The sequence below is a fragment of the Leptonotus elevatus genome, chromosome 8 (genome assembly GCF_054856555.1).
Source record: "Leptonotus elevatus isolate MCC_2025b chromosome 8, RoL_Lele_1.0, whole genome shotgun sequence".
Lineage (NCBI taxonomy): Eukaryota > Metazoa > Chordata > Actinopteri > Syngnathiformes > Syngnathidae > Leptonotus > Leptonotus elevatus.
The window spans coordinates 3005919-3028984 of NC_141246.1; the positions used below are offsets into that span (position 1 = coordinate 3005919).

At 40.7% G+C, this 23066-nt stretch overlaps 1 protein-coding gene across 3 annotated transcripts; it reads right to left on the reverse strand.

Annotated features, from left to right (window-relative positions):
- Positions 1-323: 323 nt before the first annotated feature.
- Positions 324-22646, reverse strand: LOC147169233 (uncharacterized). Of its 3 annotated transcripts, XM_086083503.1 has the most exons (12): positions 22148-22646; positions 16059-16121; positions 15195-15567; positions 15005-15076; positions 14808-14924; positions 13703-14026; positions 13205-13541; positions 10380-10559; positions 10040-10229; positions 7950-8023; positions 5271-5399; positions 324-4447 (listed from the first exon to the last, which is right to left on the reverse strand). In XM_086083503.1, exons 4-12 carry the CDS (start codon positions 15011-15013, stop codon positions 4344-4346), a joined length of 1464 nt encoding a protein of 487 aa, XP_085939629.1. In that variant the 5' UTR covers positions 15014-15076; positions 15195-15567; positions 16059-16121; positions 22148-22646; the 3' UTR covers positions 324-4343. The 3 variants fall into 3 exon arrangements, with proteins under 3 accessions (XP_085939629.1, XP_085939628.1, XP_085939630.1); XM_086083502.1 differs by lacking the exon at positions 15195-15567; XM_086083504.1 differs by lacking the exons at positions 15195-15567; positions 22148-22646 and adding an exon at positions 21522-21754.
- Positions 22647-23066: the final 420 nt, after the last annotated feature.

Below are 23066 nucleotides of genomic sequence, written 5' to 3' on the forward strand. Positions count from 1 at the left end.
TAATTTTTTTTTCCAAACTATCATCTACATTATATACTTTCATTTTGCATTTTTATTTATCTATGGATTTTATTCTAAACTAAATTTAACAAATACATACAATTATAAGAATTTAAACAACTAGTTCATGTTTATGTATTTTTATATATTTTTTTACATGTAAATATAGTCTATACATTATTTTTTCGTTTTAGAATTTTATGAATAGTAAAAGAGGTAATGGAATGTTATTACATGATTTAGATAAATAATATTTTGCAATAGGTTTGTATTTTTGTTGTAAATTGATTAGAATTGTTAAATATATTTATATATATTCTGCAAGACAACACTGGGGCATAGAGTTTGGTCAGCAGGTGGCGCTCGTCACACACACAAACCGCATTTGTTATTTTAAAAATATACTTTTAATACAACAGCTGCATATAAATATTAAAATATACATTATACAGGTTTACAAGAAACACACACAAAAACCAGAACAAACCAAAAATATCAGGCTTCTATTTTTACGGCACTTCTGTATGTTTTTGTTTTCTATTTTAAAGGTTTACTGAGTGACAAAAGGAGTTAAATGTGTGTTAATAGGTCCAAATACTACTGTAGGAGTACTGTAGTAGTGTGATTATTGAGAGAGGAGAGGGTTTTACTGTACATTATTTGACATAAACATGGTGGAATGTTTGCAATTATTGGCAAACGACATCTTTTCAAACTCCACAAGAAACGACTGACTGGTTTTTGGTCAAAGATAAGCCGTGTAAAAAAAAAAAAAAAAGAAGAAGAAAAAAAAGTGTGATAATTCCGATGGCGTGATATGAGAGTTATTTAATTGCTTTGGTTGACTCACTTGGCTCTCATCTGACTGGCAGAAATAGAAACTATTAACTTAAAAATAAATTGGTAAGTAATGAAGTGCTTTTGTCGTTAAATGAAAGAAAACCACGTTTGCACCAGTAGAATGAGGAGCTGAGATACTTTTTTTTTTTTTTTTTTTGTCCACACAATGATAATGAAGAAAACGCCTTAAAATTCTGCTGGTGTCAAATGTAGTTGACTATTTTGTTGTTGTTAAATATTGTCCTTTTTATGACAGCAAGACAAAAAAATCAAACAAAAGCAATTCATTTCTTCACTTTTTGGCCAACAAAACAAAGGGGAAAAAATGGGAAAAACTAAATATGACAATAACCAAACAGATTTGTGTCTGTTGTCCAATATTTGATCACATTTTGCCTTTAAATACGGTCATGTTTTTGACAGTAATACAAAAAAGAAAATTGGGATAAAAATATGCTATGTTTTTTTTCCCCTCCATACAACAATGCTAAAAAAATAACTTAAAAAATAAATTTCTAATTGTTTTCGATGTAGCGGTTTACTTTTTTACAGCTGCAGCTTTAGTGAAAGCACTATGTAAATAAAGTTGACTTTCTTTTCTTTTTTTACTGCCTTTTCGTTCACTTTTTACCAATAGAATGAAGGAAAAACAAAATGAGAATAAAATAGGCTCGGCTATTTTTCCGCACAGCGATGATGCATCTCACCCAGGTTTTTTTTTAACCACGCGGGAAAAAAATACAGTGATAGACATTGTTTACCAACAAAATTTACAAAGCTAATAGTTTTCATGTATTTTTGAGCAAATATTAAAAATAATCGAACTGATGTTAGGCTAACTGTGCACTGACTGGGGATTCCGATGTAACGTAAACCGATGAAAAACATTCACGAGTCGATTCTTTGGTGAGTTAAATCCCACCCAAAATTAAATAAATAATAATAATAACAATAATACGCTCAAGATGCCATTATGTGAGTCCCGACATTTTACCAGCTGACCTCATGTGCTTGCCTGGGAGGGACGTTTTGTGTGTGTGGGTTTTTTTTTTTTGCGGGAGACAAAACAGCATTTGAGCTCCACTTTTGCTATTTCAAGACTTTTACAAGCTGGGATGTTGCCTTTCTTTTTTTTCTCCCCCCTCTTTGACGGACGCCAGCATTTGATGCTCAGCCGACTTTCACAAACGAGGAAAAACATCAGCTCGTGGAATAAAATCGTGGGGGGCTTCGTATCGCAAAATCTACGATATAGAGCAACCATAAGGAGAATACAAATAGTGGTGCCTTGAGATACAAGTGAAATTTGTTTCACGACACGATCGTACGTCAAAAATCACACGCACATTTCTACTTGTGTTCACTTCAACCACTGAAAAAATGATAAATAAATTGCCACAGTATTTGGATTTTGGACATTGAGCCTTTTGCTTACCAAACAACTGTATAATCATTGAACACAATATCCAGTAAGTCGGTCAAAATGATCTAAAATGGTGGGCAGTGAATGAGTTCTTAAATAGTAGACAAAATAAAGCAATAAAGTAGTAAAAAAAAAAAAAAAAAAAAAAACCTCTTAAGTCAAAACACTTGTATCTCAAGGCACCTACTATACTCCCCTTCAACACATTTTTAACACATTTTAACTTATTAAAAAACACTTCCAAAACACATTGTAAACATATTCTAACACACACACAAAATCGCTACGCTATGCTAGGCACTTTGTGGCGGCGCAAACAAACACAGTGATGCTCCTCTGCCAGAAACCAGTCAGCGCGCTTCCCGCTTGGCGTCTATTCACACCGCAGAGTTGAAGAAAAACAAAAAGGTGCCAAAAGTTTTCTTTTCTTTTTTTTTTTTTTAGGAGGACTTTGCGTCCTCTAGCAAGGTGCGTAGTTGTTTTTATACCACAGTGCAATTCAAAAGGGTCCTTAAAGTTTTTTTTTTGTTTTTTTTTATGTCCCACAACATTTAGAGACCTTGGACACGTTCGGTCTACAGCTTCACAGAAGAAAGGCAGACATGGCCAAAAAACGAACTCAACAATATACACTACCCACAAGAAGTTGGGAATATTGGGCTTTGAGGAACCTAAAATACTTGAGAACCTCCACATGTGAACTTTGAACTTTTGAGTGCACGACGACGACATCAACTTCTTTGCCTTTCTGTGTCAATTTCAGTTTTTTTTGCAACAAAAAAAAAAAACTGGTTGCATTAGATCGGGTATTTAAAACGGTTCTCTTCCATCACGCTGTCCACATTTTGACATCATGACACCATTACCACGCCTAACAGTTGATCAACAGAATAAAAACGGAGAGACTGGAGGAGTCACAGAAAGACAGACAAGTGGACGTCCTTGGAAATGTGCATGCATCAAAGCCCAATATCACAAACACTTTGTGTGTTGTGTGTATATATATATAAAAAATAAGAGGAAAAAAATGCATTATTTGCTCTCTAAGAGTGTTTAACTTTTGTAGTTACGAAAGGTGCGCTACATAATCAAGTGGGAGGGCCACACATGGGGGGCTGAAATACGTTTTTTGTTGTTTTTTTTTAAGGGCGGAGGGGTCAAAGTGGGGGCGCATGCTGGTGTTTCAGTCAAAATAACAGCAAATCAAAACAAAACATTGGCAGCATGTGCGAGGTTTTGGTGTTTTTTCTCTTTGGTCGCTTTGGATTAAGTAAGGTGCAGCTTTCTAAACATGGTGGCGTGACGGTGATGGGGAGGAGGGGGGGGGGAGTGGGTGTCTTAAAGCTGAAAGGGGGCGGGGGGGTGGTCAAACAGCTGCTCCGACATCAGGACTCGCCACCATTTTTTTTTTTCCACGCACGCGCTTTCGCACATACACGCACAAAAGACACCCCCTCTCACATCTGATAAGCTCGTGCTTTTCAAATGGGGTCCACGACAAAAAAAAAAATTGCAACATCGTAATCTGATATCGTAACGGTATCATTTTTTTCCTTAAAAAAAATGTTCTTGTAATATTACTATTTTTTTTCCTCCTGATTTTGTTATCCGAACATCACAACTTTTTCCTCAATTAAAAGAAAAATAATCAGAATTTATCGTAACATTACAACTTAAAAAAAAATAATTTATATCATTGTAACACAATGACATATATTCCTCCCAATTATTTTTGTTTCTTTTTTAATTTGTTGCCCTACGACTTATATATATATATATATATATATATATATATATATATATATATTACTAGATGTGTCTAATTGTCGTGACGATTATGAGGGGGTGCTTGGAAAAACGTTTCCCCCTTGACCCATCAAGTTTGCGAACCCCTACTTTCAGAGCCCCCCCTTGGCTCACTAGCGCCCCCCAGGGACCACTACGGGCATCTACAGAACAGTGCAATGTCTATTTATAGGCACAATGGGGTACGAGTACAGCACACGGCGGGGAAAAAGGGGAGTACAGTATTTTACAAGAGCAGCATACACTTAACACGGGGACATCCAGGGGGTCGGGTTTAGTGCGCCACCTCCTGGGGGGGTTCCTTGTGCTGGCTGGAACCCCCACTGGCCGCCAAGATCCTTTGCACGAAGTCTTTGGTCCGCCCGGCGACCAGAGGACCTATGGTTGCCATGGCGACACACTCAGTACCTTTTACACATGATTTTTTTCAAATCTTAAGGTTGTTTTTTCTGTGACAGACCCCACACATGAAGATAAAATAAATAAATAAATAAATAAATAACAAATCAGGCATCTAACAGTTCACAACGCGAGCCCGAGGGCAGTTTGACGTCAATTTCAGTCGACAGCAGAGGGCGGTATAACGTCGACACGGCAGCCCCCTGAGATGGGTGTCAATGGATAGATTCATCGACTTGATTCTTATTCCACAAACACAAAATTAATCATAACAGTCTTTTCAGACTAGACCAATAAAACATTATTGGAAAGAAAAGCTTTGCCCCTTTGAGGGTTGGGTTAAGACAACTATGGTGCATTTCGACAATAGATTTTGTTTAGTTAGTTATGGTTGTATTATTATTATTGTTTAGTGTGTGTGATTTTATGTTTTGTTTTATGTACTTCACATTGAACAGTTTGGTTTACAAGCATTTATTTGAAATTGCTTTTATTTTTACTTTGTTTACTCGGGTTGGCATTACAAAAAGGGAATTTGTTCTCATTTGCCTTATCTGGATAAATAAAGTATAAACAAAGAGGAACAACTACTATTACAATAATAGAGATAAGACTACATTTTTAGAATCAAGTGATATTTTTGAAGAAAAAGTCTAATATTCTAAAAATAAAAAAATCTGTTATCATACAACATATAAAGCGAAAATCACGCAAAAACAAAGTGGTATTTTTTATGAGAGAGAAAAAAAAAAGGGATATTTTTGGGACGAAAATCAAGTAAATGCATTTGTGTGTTTCTCACCGCTGGACTGAGCGAGGATATCCTCCAAACGGCACGTCATTCCTCTCTCGTCCGCGTCGTCTTCCTCGCTGCTTTCCACCTTCTGCCGGATCAGCTCCTTGATGCGCAGCAGTGCCCCCAACAGGTTCTCTAAGGGCATCACAGTCACAACACCACGCAAATCGCTTTATTATAGACACGAGACCAGGGGCGTCAAACTTATATTAGCTCAGGGGCCGCATGAAGGAAAATATATTAGCAAGTGGGCCGGATCAGTAAAAAAAAAAGGGTATATAACTTAAAAACAATTGCCGTCAATTACACGCAGATTTTCACTACTTGTGGGCCAGCCCTAGATTACGGCGCTCAACTGTAATCATATTGTTCCAAAAAAAGAACATGAATGCAAATCGAACACGGCAACACGTTGCCTGTATGAGTTCCGGATGTGTTAAATCGACCTGTTTTGCATATATATTGTTCCCAGAATGCATTGTGTGACACAGTTAATGAAGTTATAAGGACGTTAATCCTTGTCATATGTATTTGTGCTCCCAGTAATTGAATTTGTGTCATATTTAACACGTTTATGTCGGTCTATGATTTAAACTTTTTTTTTTTTTTTTTAACAAACCGTAACTTCAGGTTGTGTGTAAAATAATGACATCCAGGACTATTCTGTGTACAAGTTGCATTGCTCATCTGAGGACTGCTTGTGAAATTATGAATTTATATGTTTTGGTTGTGGCCAGCTTAAGCTTTGATTAATTGGTCCGACATGAAGCCGTCTCGCGGGCCGGATTAAACCCCATTGCGGGCCTGATTCGGCCCACGGGCCGTATGTTTGACACCCCGGCACTAGCCAGAAAACCAGGAGTGTTTTTAACGCTAACAAAGTGACGTTTTTTGTTGACGCAATGGCTGCCAATTAGGAAGAAAGGGAAAACTAAAGTTGCAAAATTAGGAGAATAAAGTCATATTTTTTCAACATAAAAACTCTTTAATATTAAGACAGAGTGGAACATTGTGGAGGAAAAAGGTTGTAATATGACAACAAAGTGTTGTTTTTTATAGGAAAACAAAGTCTGATATTACAAGAGTAAATTTTAATTTTTCCAAGATAAAAAGTAATATCATAAGAATATAGTCAGTTTTTTTCTGGGGGAAAGAAACATTTTAATATTATAAAAGAATAAAGTAAAAAAATATATATATAGTCAGAATCTTATGTGAATACAGTGATTTAAAAAATAAATAAAAAGTCATAAAATATGAGAATAAAGTGGGATTTTAAAAAATTGTTTAGATGGATCATTCGTAAGGGTACGAAAATTAAGATATTTTTTTCTAGATAAAAATAAATCTAGATATAATGAAAATAATGATGTATTTTTAGACAATAGTATTTGGAATTAAATTATATGAATTCAAAATAGAAAATCTAAATGACAATATATTATAGTCCGATATTCACACAAAGTATTTTTTTTCTACAATAAAGTCATAATATTATAGAAAAAGTTTTATTTCCTGAGATAAAACGTCACTTTAAAAAAAAACTGAATTATGTGGAAATGTTTTTGTAAATTCTTTTTTTTTTAAGTAATAAAGAGTTTTTTTAAAGAGCAATTTCAGAAAAAAAGTGTCATCTTTATGATATAAAAAGTTACGCTACAACAATAAGTTGTTATTTTTGAAGAACTGAAAAAGAAAATGATTAAAGTGTATGCTAAAAAAAATTGACTTTTCTTTATGACTCAGAGGCTAACTATGGCGATAGAAGCCTTCAAAATGTGTGTGTGTTTCCTGTTAAGTGTGTAGAGCCACTAAATCCTTGGCAAAGCGAACAAGAATGAGCGGAATGTTGTGGGGGGGGGGGCTGAGGAGTAAAAACAAAAGCAAAAGAGATGGAAAGATTGCAAAAATGTTACAAGGACGAGAAGCTGCTTTCACATTTTTAGGATGCGTGGAGGCGTCGATGATGTCACGTTGCATCGACAAGCTTTTACGATGCTCGTTTGAGGCCTTCAAAAAGTATTGGGACGCCCACAGGAAGGAAAAAGCGAGGTACTGCGAGCTTTAAAAATAAGCATGTCAAGCCAAGGTTTCAAAATTCTAATTAGGCTTTCAATTTTGGGTTAGCGTTTCCCGCGACTGCTGCTCGTCTTCACCTCCTCCTCATTAAAATGAGAAAAGCTGGATCTTTTTTTTTGGAACAATTCAAGACACATATTGGTGAGGTGGCAAAAGCGACCAAAGTGTACGATTTTAATTCCCGGTAGGCCGCTAGGTCAGGACTTCCAAATATGGGCACGCCGGCAACCAGGGTGCAGTCATCGTTTTGTGCTGTCGCGCGACCCTTTCACAGTGAGTGAGTGCAGTGTGAAAAGGGCTTGAAGGTAAAAAAAAGTCAAATGAATGTTAGTGTTTCAAGGTAGGGCTTCAAATGAAGTTTTCTATACATGTTTAGGGTTTGAAGACAAGGTTATGATTTCATGATAGCAAATTAGAGTTATGACAGGGTTAGACAAGGTTATGGTAAAAAAAATTCTGGTCAAGTTAGGGTTAAGGTTTTAAACTCACAACGCACAATGTCTCATTTGAGTAAATTGTGTGTAAAAGGAGAATAAATGCAGGATGTCTACAGCGTCAAAGTGTAAAGAATTTTTATATACAGGATATATATATTTGTTTACTGACCATACTCCTGGTTGAGCCCCCACAGTTTAATCTTGTTGGCCTCGTGTTGCGCTTTCTTCTTCAGGCGGCACGCCCTGCGGCGTACGGCAAGACAGAAACAAAAGAAGGGTTACTTAGAGAAAGAAGAGAAATAGAAAGAAAGAAGTTCCCAGTTGGGCGGTGCCAAAGCAAAACTCCCCCGTAACACTTCCGCAAGTCAGGGTTATAATAGTTTGGGATTTTTCATTATAGTTTGTTTTGACTTGCAATTTTTTTAATTCAGTTTGTTTTAATTAGTTTTTAGAGCTGATTGGTTAGTTTTAATTTTTTCGAAAATGCATCGTTATAGTTTTTAGCAGTTTTAGTATTTTATTTTTATTATTATTTTTTTAAATATATGGAGTATTTGTTGAGTGCAAGATAAAAAAAAAAGTAATTAAAGCAAAACAAATGAGGTTTTTGTTGATTATGGCGGCATTTTTTGACAGAAGCGGTATTGTTTTCCCTTGAATTTCCCTTGAAAGAACCAAATTTCCCATGAGGGCAAGTGCTGAAATCCGGATGTCCCAGTCGCCCGCAGCTGGACTGAATTACATTGTTTCCAGTGGCGTATTGTGTAATAAAGTAAATAATTCTTCTTCTGTACGGATAATTAAATAGATAAATTTCAAATCAACCCCAAAAAGCTCATGTATGACATTAACTGACAAAGAGGAAAACAAATTTAGTTATTTTTAGAAACATATATTTTATCGTTTCAATTAATTTTTATTATTTAAAACATTTTCGGAAACCTTAGTTCATGTTATGGAAAATGTGTGCAATTTGTCTCTTTGACTGATATAAATAAACAATTTGGCTTTGCCTAATAAACACATTTTTCCTTCTTGCATTTGGCCTCACAAATAAACAAGAGAGAAGAGAGAAGATATAAAGGAGAGAGAAGAGGATTGAAAAGAACCAGAGAGAAAAAGAGGGAGAAACGATAGGAAAGAGCAGGAGAAGCAAGAGAACACAAAAGAGAAAAAGATAGAAAGAACAAAGATAGGAGACAGAAAAGAGAGAGACGAGGCAGCAGACGAGAAGATAAGAGAGCAGAAGTGTGATTTAATGGCTGGAGAGGAGAGGACACTGTGTTCTCCTGAGGCGCTCATCTTCCTCTCATCATCATCATCATCATCATCTTCCTCATGGCGGTGGCGTTAGTGAGCAAAAAAGCCACGTTGCGCGTTCACTTTGTTTCGTGCCGGACGCTCTAAAACGAAGCTGCAGACTTTTCCAAGCGCTTTGGAAAACACATTTCTGCTCGTCATTACTACTTTGATAAAACAAATTCCCAAAACGCAACGTAGAACTGACCTTTCTCCCAACCCCCCCCCCCCCCCCCCCCACGCTCACATGAACTCCACATGACCTCCCCTTCGTCCCGTCTGCTTTCCTGCTTTCCCCTCTACTCTCCCCCGTGCGCCCGAGTCACCATGACGTTGTCAAAAGGTCCATCCAGGGGACATTTTTCTTGCTTGTGTCAAGTCAAAAGTTTTGAATTAGGCTTTGAAACGAGGTTCGGCTTTCAAATGAAGGCGTCAAGACACAGTTAAGGGTCCAAATTAGGAGTTCTATCATTTCCAAATGAGAAAATTAAGGTCTCAAGACTGCTTTGGGGTTACGGTTTTAAGTCGAGGTTTGGGATTTCAAAATAATGTTTGGGTTAGTTCTTCAAACTAGGTTTAGAGTTTTAAATTAAAGTTTAAGGTCTTGGGTTTCAAGGATTTTAAATATATTTGAAACTAGAGTGAGGGTTTCAAGCCGTCGTTTTGGTTTTAAATTTGAATTTTAAAATACAGTTGCAATACTGGGTTAGAGTTTCAAATTAAGGGTTGAAGCCACAGTTTTGTCTTCCAAAGCAGGGTTTGAAACTTGGGATAGAGTTTCAAATTAAGGGTTGAAGCCACAGTTTTGTCTTCCAAAGCAGGGCTTGGAACTTGGGATAGAGTTTCAAATTGAGGTTTATGCTTCAAATCAGGATGAGGGTTTCAAATAAAAGGTTTGAATCCAAGGGTAGGGCTTGAACGTCATGTTTGCAAGTGGTAACCGATAGCGTGCGCATGTACCTGGACGCCAGCTTGTTCTTCTCCTTGCGCGATCGGGCCCTGGCGAGGGCGGGGAGGTCGTTGACGGGCCCCATGCCGTCGATGGCGGCGTTCAGCTTCTGCAGCTGCTCCCCGATGTTGTGCAGCTTCTGCGGGTTGGGGGTCAGGTCGCTGGCGTCCGTCTTCCGCGCCTTGCGCCGCCCCTTCTTGCCTGAAAGCAGGAAGCGGCTTCAGCCATATTTGGAATTTTTTTTTCTTTTCTTCACGTGACAAAAGTGTCATCTTAGGGTTTTGAGGTCTGTAGCCAAGGTTATGGTTTGAAAGTCATGCATGTGTGGCGGTGTGCGTTCCATGTCGCCACCTTGTCGTCGGTACAGAGTGCTGGGCAGCGTGCTGGAGCTCCACGACAGCGACCAATCGCCTCCTCCTCCCCCACACATTTTCTTCTTGGCCGCAGACTCGCGCGAGCGTCGGTACTCCCAGAAGCAGCGGCGCTTGGATGGCCGCTCGCTCGGTGGCCTCGCAGGCTCCGCCTCCACCTCTGGAAGTCAAAGCACATGCAAAAATGGCGGTTCAAAGCAATCAAGCTGAGGTTAAGGTTTCAACTTTGAGTTTCAAGACAAGTTTCTTCGGTCCCCTCGGGTCTCCTGGTGTTCGGTTTAGGTGAACGGTATGAGATTTTTTTCTAATAGGTTTTCTGGTGAGCTAACAAATACACGCACGCACGCACGCACATACACATACTCACCCACACACACAAAAAAAAATATATATATATATATATATATATATATATTTAAAAAAAAAAAAAAAAAAAAAAGAGCAATGATGATGACATTTCCGAATGAACAATACTGAGCTCTTAAAAAAAAAAAAAAAAAAAAAAAAATTATAATAAAAAAAAAAAAAAAGGTTTCAACTTTGAGTTTCAAGACAAGGATAGGGTTTCAAACGATGATTAGGGGTCCGGGGATCAGGGCTTCATTATGCTGGGGTCTCAAATTGGGTTTTCAAGTGAAGCTAATGGCTAATGCTAAACAACAAGACACTAAAGACAGCAAGAATAACAACAGAGAGGCTAAAAATGGCATCATCTTTAACTAAAAACACAAAGATGATTCCTCGTATCCAGCACCGCCTTTTAATCAGGTCACCGTGATAACCGCATTTGTAACTGGACTCATGGTACAACCATGCGCGCATGCACACACGCACACACGATTTTTATATAATGCGACGTCTGGCCCAGTCATAGTGACATTGTTTGAACTCTTCTTGCCCTTTCAGCTACTTTCGTTCAGTGTTACAAACACACGCATGCGCGCACGCACGCACACCCTGACACACATACACGCACCAAGAAAAGAGGTCAGCTAGAGTGCAGTGCGCCTGTGTACGCCATTGAGAGTGAGAATCCATCATATAATATTTTGGGCTGCGTGGTTTAGGAAATGATATGTTATACAGAATTGATGATGTAGTTACTGTATTGTTGTGTGTGCAGTGCGTGTGTTTACATCAGTTGCGTTTATGCCAGCATTTCCTGGACGGTTCAATATATATATATATTTTTAAATACATTTCGAGATAACATATACGTTCTTTGGATTATTACAGCCATCCTTTTTTCAATATATACATACACAATAGGACATGATAGATATTCGCCAACTGGAATTAGGGTCTGAAATTAGTGTTTTAAGACAGGGTTAAGGTTTCGGAGTAGGGTTTTAAACTATTGTCTAGTTAAGGTTTCAAAGTAAGATTTAAAGCGTTGGTGAGGCTTTCGAGTTAAAGTTAAACCTGACTCATTGAGCCATTTTCAGCAGTTAATATTTTGCCCAGAATTAATTTGATAACTTTATTATTTTTCATGTACAATTAATACCTTTAAAAAAAATTTTTTTTTTTTTTTTTTTTTTTTTACACTTGCTGTCGCCTCAAAATGACGTCACAGTTGCTCAGTGCTCTCAGCTAACGACCAATCACGGCTCAGCTTGCGAATGTCACATGACCAAAGGTAGAAAACAGGTGCCGCGACATACACACGGACATATGTCGTCTTCGATTCAGATCTGTGGCTCTGTACCATCTAAATAAATGCAAAGCATGTTGCAGCGAGCTCAAGTACCGCTAGAGCAGTTAGCGCTAGCAGTCCGAGTCCGAGTGCGAGTTTGATGCAAGCCAAACTCAACGAGTACATCAACATTGGACAAAACTTGCAAATTCACTCTCAAAGTGGACCCATATAAAGTGGTTAATGATAAACTGTTAGAAAAAGTGCTATGTATCTAACTTTTCAACCGACATGCAGAAACCATTTAAAGGCAGTAATGTTCTGAGAATTTTTTTTTTTTTTCGAAAACGTCAGTTAAACTTTTGGTTTGTTCAATTCTGGCTAATGACATTTTTCTATTTGTTTTTCTACCGTTTAGTATTGAAATGCAATTAACTTGCACTTTCCACAGTTGAAAATATTCACGTAGTCGTCCACTAAAATCTATTTAAATTAAAATATTTTGCTGTTTAGGACAAATATTGATTCAAATGTGATTAATCAAGATTAAATAATGACAAAGCCTCCTAAGTACACACAAAAATGTATGTTTTAATTAGAATTATTAAAACGGCCGATTAATCGGTTATCGGTATTTTATTGCTAAATATCGGAATTGGCCTAAAAATATTGACCTATTGCTTGGACCCTAGTTTTAGAGTAAGCATTTTTCAGAGTAAGCTTCAAATTGCATTTAAGCTTTGAAATGTTGGTTTCAAACCAGAGTTTCAAATTTCAAAATGGGGTTAAGAGAAAGGTTATGGTTTGTAATGAGGGTTTCAAGCGTTTGTTATGGTTTGAAATAAAGGTTTGAAGCCTTCCATGTTGATGAGCAGTACAAATATTCTGGACTTGTGTATTTACAGTGTGTCGCATGTTTTTTCTTGGACGCTTTCTCGTGTGTTCTGCTCGATTGAGATGTTGTGTAAGGTTGGTTTCATTCTGGGAAGTGACTGCAGCACAGCGGGATATTGTCCATGTTGTCCGGGAAGTGCCGCCGCAGCTTTTGGTGGCCAGTGTGCGCCCGCGCCCTTGGCCACGGAAGACATACGACGTGGTCTGAGGTCTGGAACGGACACAGCGCGCGACGCTTTTCAAATCCGGACCAAAAGAAGAAGAGAAAAACTCACCGCACTCCGTTTCCGACGAGCTTGAGAGATCGGCCGCCGTCTCCTCCTCTCCTTCGTCTTCCTCCTCCTCCTCATCCTCCTCTTCATCTTCCTCATCCTCCTCCTCCTCATCCATGTCTAGCTTCTCCTCTCTGTCTTCCTGCTCCTGCTGTACCTCCTCCTCCTCCTCCTCCGTCTCCTGCTGCACCTCCTCCTGGACGCTGTGAGTAACAGCCGGCTCTCCTCCCTGGCTAAGGGAGTAGTTGTGCTCCTCACTGCAGTGCTCCAGGAGCAAACCAGATGCCGGCACCTCCTTTTGATGGACCTCCTCCTGTGTCACCTGAGGTGGGAGTAAGGCCTGGCAACACAAATTAAAGATTTTTCAAATCTTAAAATTTGGCTTAATTTTCATATACTCCTGAATTTGAGGTAAGTCACTTAAGTAAAGTCAAAAGTCAAGCGGAGTCTTTTATTTGTTTCAGCCAAATTGTTGACTTGCATCGGACTGTTGCCCCTCACCTGTGACTGGTACACCTCCACAGCGTTCTCCTTCCTCACCCCTCCGTCTTGTCCTCGTCCCGCGGCGACCGACTCGTCTTTGGTCATCCTCTCGGCCGGCTTGTCCTCCTCGCGGCTCCGCCCCCAACGGCCCATGAGGACGGCGTCCTCGGAAGCCACGCCCAGGCCCAGCTTGGTGTACCGGGCCATCTCGTCCAGAGCCGACACGTCCCAGCGTTCGGCGTGCAGATCCTCACACAGGCCGCCGTCGTCCACCAGGTCGCTGAGCAGCTCAAAGGGCCGTTTGCGGGGGGACGCGGGCGAGCCCAGCATGAGGAGAATGCTCTGGACCGGGGAAGAAAAGCGGGGTTTTAAATGAGGATTTCAAGACAGTGTTAGGATTTTAAAAGAGGGTTTCGAGCCAAGGTTACGGCTTCAAAAAAGGGTTTTTATATTAAACTCATTCATTGTATCGGTTTCTGTTGTGCAGCAATTAGCATTATTTAAGTTTCACCATTATTCAGAAACCTGTTGAAAACAAAAAGAGCTTGAAGTGAAGTGTTAACAAGTAAATGGAAGAAAATCAACAAAGACAGCTTTTTTACTGTATTTTGACTGATTTTGCAACGGCCCGCAGAATATTGTGTTCTATTGCTATAAAAACATAGAACCTACCAAAAGAAAGATTAAAGTCTCTTCTTTCATCAGAAAAAAAAAGTATATTTCTATCTGTTTCCGTTTTGGAGCAATTGGCATTAGAATATAGCTGAGTTTCATCATCACAAATCATTTTAAAACTGTGGGGGAAAACAGCTTGTTTGCAACATGGCCCTGGCTGATCTCAGTCTGCTGCCACCTGCTGGCCGTTTTTTGTAATAACTACCATTGCTTTAAGCGACCTCTTTATGTCAGAGGCTGTATCAAAGCCTTCTGTATGCTCTAGCATTAAAAAAAACCATTAAAAAAAAAACGTATAAATGCGTATTGGGGAGTGAAGGACAAAGTATTAAAAACATTATTTAGAAATGTTTGCGTTTGAATGAGTTAAGATTACAAACCGGGTGCGTGTGGGCTTTCAAATTAAGAGTTTGAAACTCTGGTAAGGGTGTGAATTCAGGTTGCTCACCTGGTCGTACTCTGTCCTGCCCCCTTGAGGTGACATGGCCATTGGGTAGGGGCTGAGTAGCGCCCGGTGGCCCCCATAGGCCTCGCCAAAAGCAGGCTCCATGCCATTCATACCCGGCTGAGGACGAGGAAGCACACAGATGAGGACCACATCCAGCAAAGGAGACCAGTGGAGAGGTGCTACTGACACCGCTTTACCTGAGGCATTCCCAAGGCCTTGAATGGGCGTGGTCAGGTTGTAGTCACAAAAATCCCTTGTGGTCAGATGGACTGCATAAACGTACAAAAACACAAAATGCATTGTACAGTCGGTCAATCCAGTACACTTATATTAAAAAATGGAGACATGAGAAATATCTCAAATGAACCTCAAACGACAACTTCAAACCTGCTTTAAAGTTACGTTGGCTTGGGAGGCTGTATTAAAAAAAAATTTGGTGGAGATTTTCATGGTGGAGATTTTCATGCATGCCAGATCCACCACACCAGCATCTACCGAAACTCAGACAAAATCTGTTTCCTCCTCAGGTTATTGAATCGGTGGAGGCTGGCTGGTGTCTGCGGATCTCACGCGGCTTCGTCTGTCCTTCCTTCCTTTTCTCGGTCTCTCCTTTGGTCTCTTGAGGCCTCCCTGATTTTATGTTTTTTGGATTTGTTGGGGTCTGGATGTTTCTTGGGCTGGGGAGGAGTTCCGGTGGGGGGTGTCTGGTCGGTGCTGGATTTCACCTTCCTTGGTTTTCTTTGGTCCTTCCTCGGGTCTCCTGGTGTTCGGTTTAGGTGAACGGTATGAGATTCTTTCTAATAGGTTTTCTGGTGAGCTAACAAATACACGCACGCACGCACGCACGCACATACACATACTCACCCACACACACACAAAAAAAAATAATAATATATATATATATATATATTAAAAAAAAAAAAAAAAAAAAGAGCAATGATGATGACATTTCCGAATGAACAATACTGAGCTCTTAAAAAAAGAAAAAAAAATGTGGCAGGGGGTGAACATTTCTAAAAAAAAAAAAAAAAAAAAGATTAAAATGGCTGATTCAAGCCAAAACGGTCACTTTTTGTGGGTCTAATCATCTCAGACTGGTCTACCAATTATTCATGTTGCTAGGTGACACTGGCTTTGGGGGCCGAATTTTGCATAAATATTGTTATTGTAGCTTACAGGGGTACATGACTTTACTGGATAATATTGAGAGGCTGAACTATGACTAATATTTGGAATATTCGGAATATTTACCTCAGAATCACAGTCGAGACGGTCAAAAAATTGACCCTTCTTCACATGACGCCTTATAGCTCGCTGTAAAGAAAAACAGAAGACAGAGACAGGAAGTTGAACACGGGTTCACTTTTTAAAATATTCCTTTGTGATTGTTTTTTCTGTCAAGAAGAACTGAGATGATCAAACCTTTGCGGGTGGTATCTGTAGTGGTGAACATATCTGATTGGAAGCTTTTGGTATCAGGATCGAAAATAAACTTGGACTATTGTTATTACTATTTAGCTTAGGGGTATTTTATAGGGGGGCCGAAGGTAACCCTGCTAGGGAAGTAGCACTTTCAAGAGGTCTAAGAACCTTCGAGGTGGGGTCTGCAGTGCTGAATATATCTGAATGGACTCTTCCTTATGTTTTTTTTTTTTTTAGTTCCAGAAAGATCGAAAGTTTCTCTCCACAACTCTGGTTTGATTTTCACTGATACTCCATAAGAATTTGCTCGGGACTATTGCTGGTGTCCAATTAATGAATTGACGTCATTCATTGGCTTAACAACAAGCAAACGGCACACTGTGGACGGACTGTAGCGAACGTTTCCTCTTAACACTGCCTCCCCTGGCTCCACCTCCCGTGGCTGGGCTCCACCAATCAGATTGCGGCGGCTTGCCAAAAAAGTGAGATTCCACCGCAAGGGAGGCGGCGGAGCAAAAAGTGGTGTGATGATGAAACACAGAGTAATACAATGGCACAAAAACGCACACAGTAGCCCTACCGCTCGCTACCTATCAACAATCCGGAAAAAAGCGGCTCCCGCTTGACCCGCTTGGGAGAATAATGCCACAATGCTCGCTCTCCCCGGACTGAGCCGAAGAATGAGGAAATGAGGATGGGCAGGGCAGCGGTGATAGCGCCTTGCTGGCACGCCTCGTGGAAAAGTCACATTTGGCACACGCCGGCGGGCAGCTACCGACACAAACACCCGAGACGGCAGTAAAGGCGGCAAAGTACGGCCCTCGGGCTACATCCGGGCCATTGCGTTCTTGAGTCCAGCCCGCGACGCACTTACATTACAGCCGACAATAATAATGAATCTGATGCATTCTTCAAATGCTTTTTAGTGCCGCTCGCAAATGAGAGATACAATAACTTCAAGCATCCGCTACCTTGGATGCTAACATGCGTTCAACTTGATTAAAAGGTGAAACGAGTCCGTGAATAATTTGAGTACCTTGGTTCCAAAAAAAATTAAAAAAAATTCCAGGCAGGTAACTGCTTATTTAGTGTACACTGCCAGGAAGTAGAAGTCAAGTCAACCGCAGGAACAATACTTCAAGCTATGCATGACAGTAACACGCCGTCAATGCTGTGAGGAAGCTGACTTCAAAATAAACCTATCAATGTCTTGGTATGCATTTGTTTCAGTTATTCACGGAAGTATGTTGGGGCGTAACGGCTCACACAACTCATGTCGTGTACATTACAAAACCCCCCTGAAAAAAATGCCAGGTTGTTTTCCACTTGTCTGGTTCCAGCACCCTTTGGTGGTTAGTGTATTAGTGCAGTTTAATTTTAATTAGGCATGTTTTGGCCACCTATGTTTGTGACCCACACAAATGACCAGATCAATGGCAACGTAAGACATTTAAGTTCCTCCACAAACTGACTGGATCATATGTTACAATCCCTACCAAATACGCAACTATTACATTCGAATTTTCAGGATAGCAAAATATTCAATTGCTGCAGCCTTAAACTTTGCCATGTGGTGAGTCAACGTTGCTCACGGCGTGTTTTTTTTGCTTGTTGAATATGAGTAAATAAATGATCATTTTGCTATCAAAAACCCGTTCTCAGTCTTTTGTTGTTTTATAGTGTCACAAAAGCAAAAACAATATTTAAAGTAAAAATTACAATGAAATGTTCACAATAAGCTCATTGTTTTCTCCACTTTTTTGTCAGAAATCGCTGTTTTGGGCATTTTAAGTCATTCAATGAGGAAATTTGACTTTATATATGAGTAAGTAAAATTGAGTTACAAACTTGGTCAAAAAACCAAAGTCAAGATAACACTATGCGCATTTAATTAATCAATATGACCCGAGCGGCGACGTGGTAGACGACTACTCCACTCGGATAGGCTCGAGCGCACCCGCAACCCCAGGGAGGATAAGCACAATAGAAAAATGAATACGTGCTTTTGGAGGACCCTATTGTGCTTGGAATGAAGGACCTTTTGTCAAAATGTAGTTCCAGGGTCATTACTAGGGATATTAAAAAAAAAAAATAATCGCTAGAGGGTTAGTACTGTATCGGTGAATGATATCAAAATCAGTCTTCAGAATGGTGTCATTTTAATCGATGTTTGAAGTTGAGAGGTACTGTATTTCTAACTTGCTGAAAGTTTGTTGAACTCTAATTAAGAGGTTTAAAAATAGAACAATAACATGTGCTTCACTCGTTTCTGTCCATTTCAAAAACAACAGCTGAAAATTTGAAGAAAAACCCGAGAGATGAGGGGTAGAGTATCGATGGTTGATTTTACACGGAATGACCCAATCACGTAAGTACACAAAATGTCTTCCTCTTACCGACATCCTGGTAGCATCGTCTGCGGTTAGCTTTCTTTACTCAGTTTATCACACGCTGTTTTGTGATTCAATTTTTCCTGCGAGGCGGGCAGCAGGCTTGGCTGATACAGGAGGCATGCGGAAGAAGCCGCCCCGTTTGTTATGTGTACATTCACCATGGAGCAAAAGGTGCAAAGGTCTCCGAGCTCATAAACACAACAACCACGGCTTGTCAACAAGGCGCCAGCGCTAAGCTAAGATACACTGCGTTGTCGACACGGTTGCTGCTTACTTATGTAACCGCACACCTTTACGACCGACAACGTTGCAATTACACAACAATAACAATGACTGCTCACATTTTTTTTTTTTTAAAGACTTTGCGCTGCATTTGTTTCCTTGACACAGACTGTGTTGGAAATAATTCACCCATTTCCTACTCCCAGATAACTACAAAGGATTTTTTACATTGTGATACTCTGATGAGTGAAATGAAAAATTGTTTCGCAACACTACTCGGGAGCCGCTGATTATGTCATTGCTGTTGCATTATTACAATATCAGCTGGTTTTGAACAAATGTGTAAATTACAAAAACATGATATTGTTTTTAGGTGAGTAGGGCTGCGGCTATTGCATTTTTTTTTTTTTTAAGAATCAATTACTCAAACAATTGTCACATTGATTAAACATTAAAGAAAAAAGATTTTGCATTCTTCAACAAAATGTGGATGTGCGGTGCAGATATTGTTGTTGTCCACTTGGGGTCACATCTCACATTCCACACTATATCTGTGACTTTGTTAGTATATGGCTTTAAAAGGCCGGGGCGTGACGTGGGAGTCAGTAAATGCAATTTCCTGTTGTGAGTCATTCATTTTATTAAAAAAAATAAATTAAAAAAAAAAGATTTTTAAAAATCGTGACAGATTTTTTCCCCCCACTGCTTATTGTGTCAGATGATTTTGTGGATTTTCATACAGGTAAATTAATATTGTTTTTGTTGTAAGAAAACATTTTTTTTTATTCACGAATATTTTACAGGGAGCACGGCATTCAAACGTGTGCAAATGATCAGAATGGTACACCCAGCGTCTCACTTTGAGCCAAGAAAACCCCTGCTTTATGCCCATCGCTGAATTTTTGCATCTTATATGCAAATAGTTGTATGTTTGATTAGAGTCCCTGGTCAATCAGAACTGCAGTGTTGTTCGATGCATAGATTAACATTAGCTTCTCATTGCTGGCACATCCTCTAATGTTGACCTAGTGGGGCTAAAATTCACATTCTGTGTTCCAAAGAGCTCAGTCGCTGGTTGTCACGGTAACGCAAAGCCGAATTCTGTCCCCCTATTGTCCGCACACAAGGCTATATAACGTTAACATCAAAGTAGACCGGGAAGTGCTGCTGGATGCACAGCTTAGCATAATAACATTAACCTCTCCTCTCTGCGCTTTGACAAGAACAAGCAACAGCTGTAATATACTGAAGTACGAGCGTGTTAAAGCTAAGCAGAGCTGCAGTGTTGCTGGATTGCACAGAAGCTGCCAAAACACAGCCAAGTGCAGTTAGCCTGTTTCCAAAAATGAGCAGAAAAAAACGGATTGGAATTTAAGTGTTTAAAAGAAGCCCTAAAGTCACACTGGCATTCAAGGCTCTGTCCTGGAATCAAAATTGTTTCGTCCATCCATTTGTGACTTTCCCCGTGAAGCAGGAAGTAATAGTGACAGCTACCAAAATAGACGCCTATTTTGGGAATCACTCCCAATAGACTATATAGCGCCCTATATAGCGAGTTAGCCATTTTTGTTGTGCTGTTCGATTGTGAAGTGACGGTAATCTGTTGTGACAGATTTCCATAGCTTTTTAACGTGAACTCATCTTGCTGTAAACATATTTGTATTAACAATGAAATGCAGGAGCAATTGTGTCATCGTAAAGTCACAATAACATGATTTTCACAGTCAGAACGACCATGTCGCCAATGATGAAAATTTGTTGCACGCCCCTCTCCTAACCAGTCAAAAAGGTTTAAAAATACTTTACACAAATGAGCCGACTACAGTAGAGGTCCTTGTACCACTAAATGGAAAGTTATGATTCCATACATGAATTAAGGCATAAATATGGTGTGGTAATGGACTCTTTTATAAAAGTCTATTAGGACTCCAAGTCCTTTTGGGCCATGTGACCAGACAAAGAATTTAGCAGCAGTGGGGCTCTTAAAAAAAAAAAAGCTCTGTGATAAGGAAAGGCAGTTTGTTGAGGTGTGGATGGAGGGTAAATTCTAAAGAGAAAGTGAAAGGAGCGTTTGAATTGAAGCGAAGGGCTGAAGAGGGAGGCCTGTGTTGGTTGCAGCACAGCCGAGAGACGCGCGCACGAGACGGACAAAAAAAGTAGGAGGGACCGGCGTCTATGTTTGAAGGACAACCTGCCAAATTTAGGCGCCAAAATGTGCGAGAATCTACACTTTATCTTTAATAAAGATTAAAATGTTAATATACTGTAAATGGCTATATAACACAAATGTGTCACGAGTTACGCCCCTTTCTGTGTCCTTGGGAGTTTCGGTCCTCCTGGAAACCAGTGGCCCGGTTCACGGCCGCTTGCTCGGACCGCAAGTCACCACCCCCCTCCACAGGAAACACAAATCAAGCGGCGGTTGCGACAAGGCTAATGGGCCGTGACGGCGCCGTGTGCCCGCACAGCTGGAAGCCGGCGAAGCTGCAACCAGAAGCCGCGGAGGAGCGGGAGGACGAGAGCAGCTCGGCCCCGCGGAGGTGGCAGCCAGCCGGCCGACCGACCGCGGGTCCGGCGTGGCGCCGGGGAGCCGTACGCAATTCACCCGCCAACATTATCACTCCAGTTTGTACGTTATTCAATAAGCACTGTGGTAATAATACTGAATAAGTCTTACCGAGAAGCGGCGGAGCTGGCAGACAATAAAAATTGGGCCCGCAGTTGGCACTGCCACCGGATGTCCAACATGAATTGTTAATACGACCCATTTGGAAGCGCCCACTTTCCACGAGCGGCACATCTTTAGGTTTAGGTTAGTGTTAAACATAAAAAAGAAAGAAAGGAAAGTATAGTATAATTCAAAGTAAGGACTGTACAAGTTGGACTGATGTGTGTCCACCTGCCGCCGAGGCCCAGAGCACGAACACGGCTACCATTTAGCAACTATAAGACACCCCCCCCTCCCTCCCCTCCTCCAAAAACTGACCACAATGCAACTAAAAGCAGCTTTCGCCACTTTGTAAACACAATTTAATGTTTCAAATGGCACAACAAGCACTCGCAGATAACTTTTAAATAAATAATAAATGTGCAACTTGTCTTGGTGAACGCATAAGCGTCTCGTCTACAGCCATTTTCTTATGTGTACAAACAAGACCATTTATAACTATTTAAGTGTCTTGTGAGATGATTAAAATGCTAAACAAATAATAATAATAATAACAATACAAAGTGGACGTTTGTGTGTTTGAACGGTAATGGGGGGTGTGCGACGCCAGGCGAGGTGGGCGAGGTAGGCTTTACCTCTCCGTGTCCTCGGATGTCCCCCTCGCGGGAGTGAAGCGAAGGCTCCTCCGGACCCCGGATAAGAAACAAAAATGTCCGCCTTGGTGTGCGGCCCTTTGCTTGGTGCTTTTTGGGGGGGAAGGCGGTCAACGTCTACCGCGTGACGGCGGTGGTGGAGTAGGCCGACCTCCGTGGACACTGCTCGGCCGGGAAGTCCCGCTCCGAGCCCGGTGGAGGGTGGTTAGTTTACGCCGAGCTTCGCCTCGCTGTACGGCTGATCCAGTGGAAACAGACGACGGATGTGTGGCTGGTGGACACCCGCCTCCTCGTAGTCGTCGTGTTGTCTCCCGGGCCTCGATTGGTGGTGGCGGGGGACAAGGGGCGGGAGAGCCGCGCACCCCCGCGTGCTCGCGACATGGTGCCGTCCGGCTCCGCGGCGGACATGACACAGCCGCGAATCGTACATAAACGCGGATGAAATCACTTGTTTTTCACTGTTGGTTCATGGAGATCGGAAGTGGTTCAACTTTAAACACAATTTTTCGGTTGTAGTGGGTTGTTTGCTTTACAGATGGGGGACGACCAGCTCAAGTTCACCGTGGTGAGCGCCCAAACTTCCTTTCAGGAGTTTCACAATAAAAGTCAGCCTATTTGAACAATTTGGTGTTGCGTCGACTGCACGCATATGCGACTACTTTCGGATGTGGTAATATTACTAGCTTGACTAAATTGGAATCACGTGACAGCGGAAGTGGCGTGTGTTTACAAACGCAGAGTTACCCGAGGGGGCGGAGTGACGCGATCGCGTTTAAGGACACAGAGCCAGCAGATGTGAACCCGTTGAACCCGTTGCCTCTCCGAGATACTTGAAGGCTAAACCACCGTTGGAAGAACCCCGCAAACAAAAACAACCGATATACAACACTGCCAAAGAGTG

What these genes read in the sequence shown, in the direction of transcription:
- LOC147169233 (XM_086083502.1), bottom strand. An exon ending in TGGAGGTGTACCAGTCACAG is followed by an intron (nt 13,542 to 13,702) that starts GTGAGGGGCAAC and finishes TTGTGTTGCCAG; the next exon opens with GCCTTACTCCCACCTCAGGT. An exon ending in CACTCTGTACCGACGACAAG is followed by an intron (nt 10,230 to 10,379) that starts GTGGCGACATGG and finishes TCCTGCTTTCAG; the next exon opens with GCAAGAAGGGGCGGCGCAAG.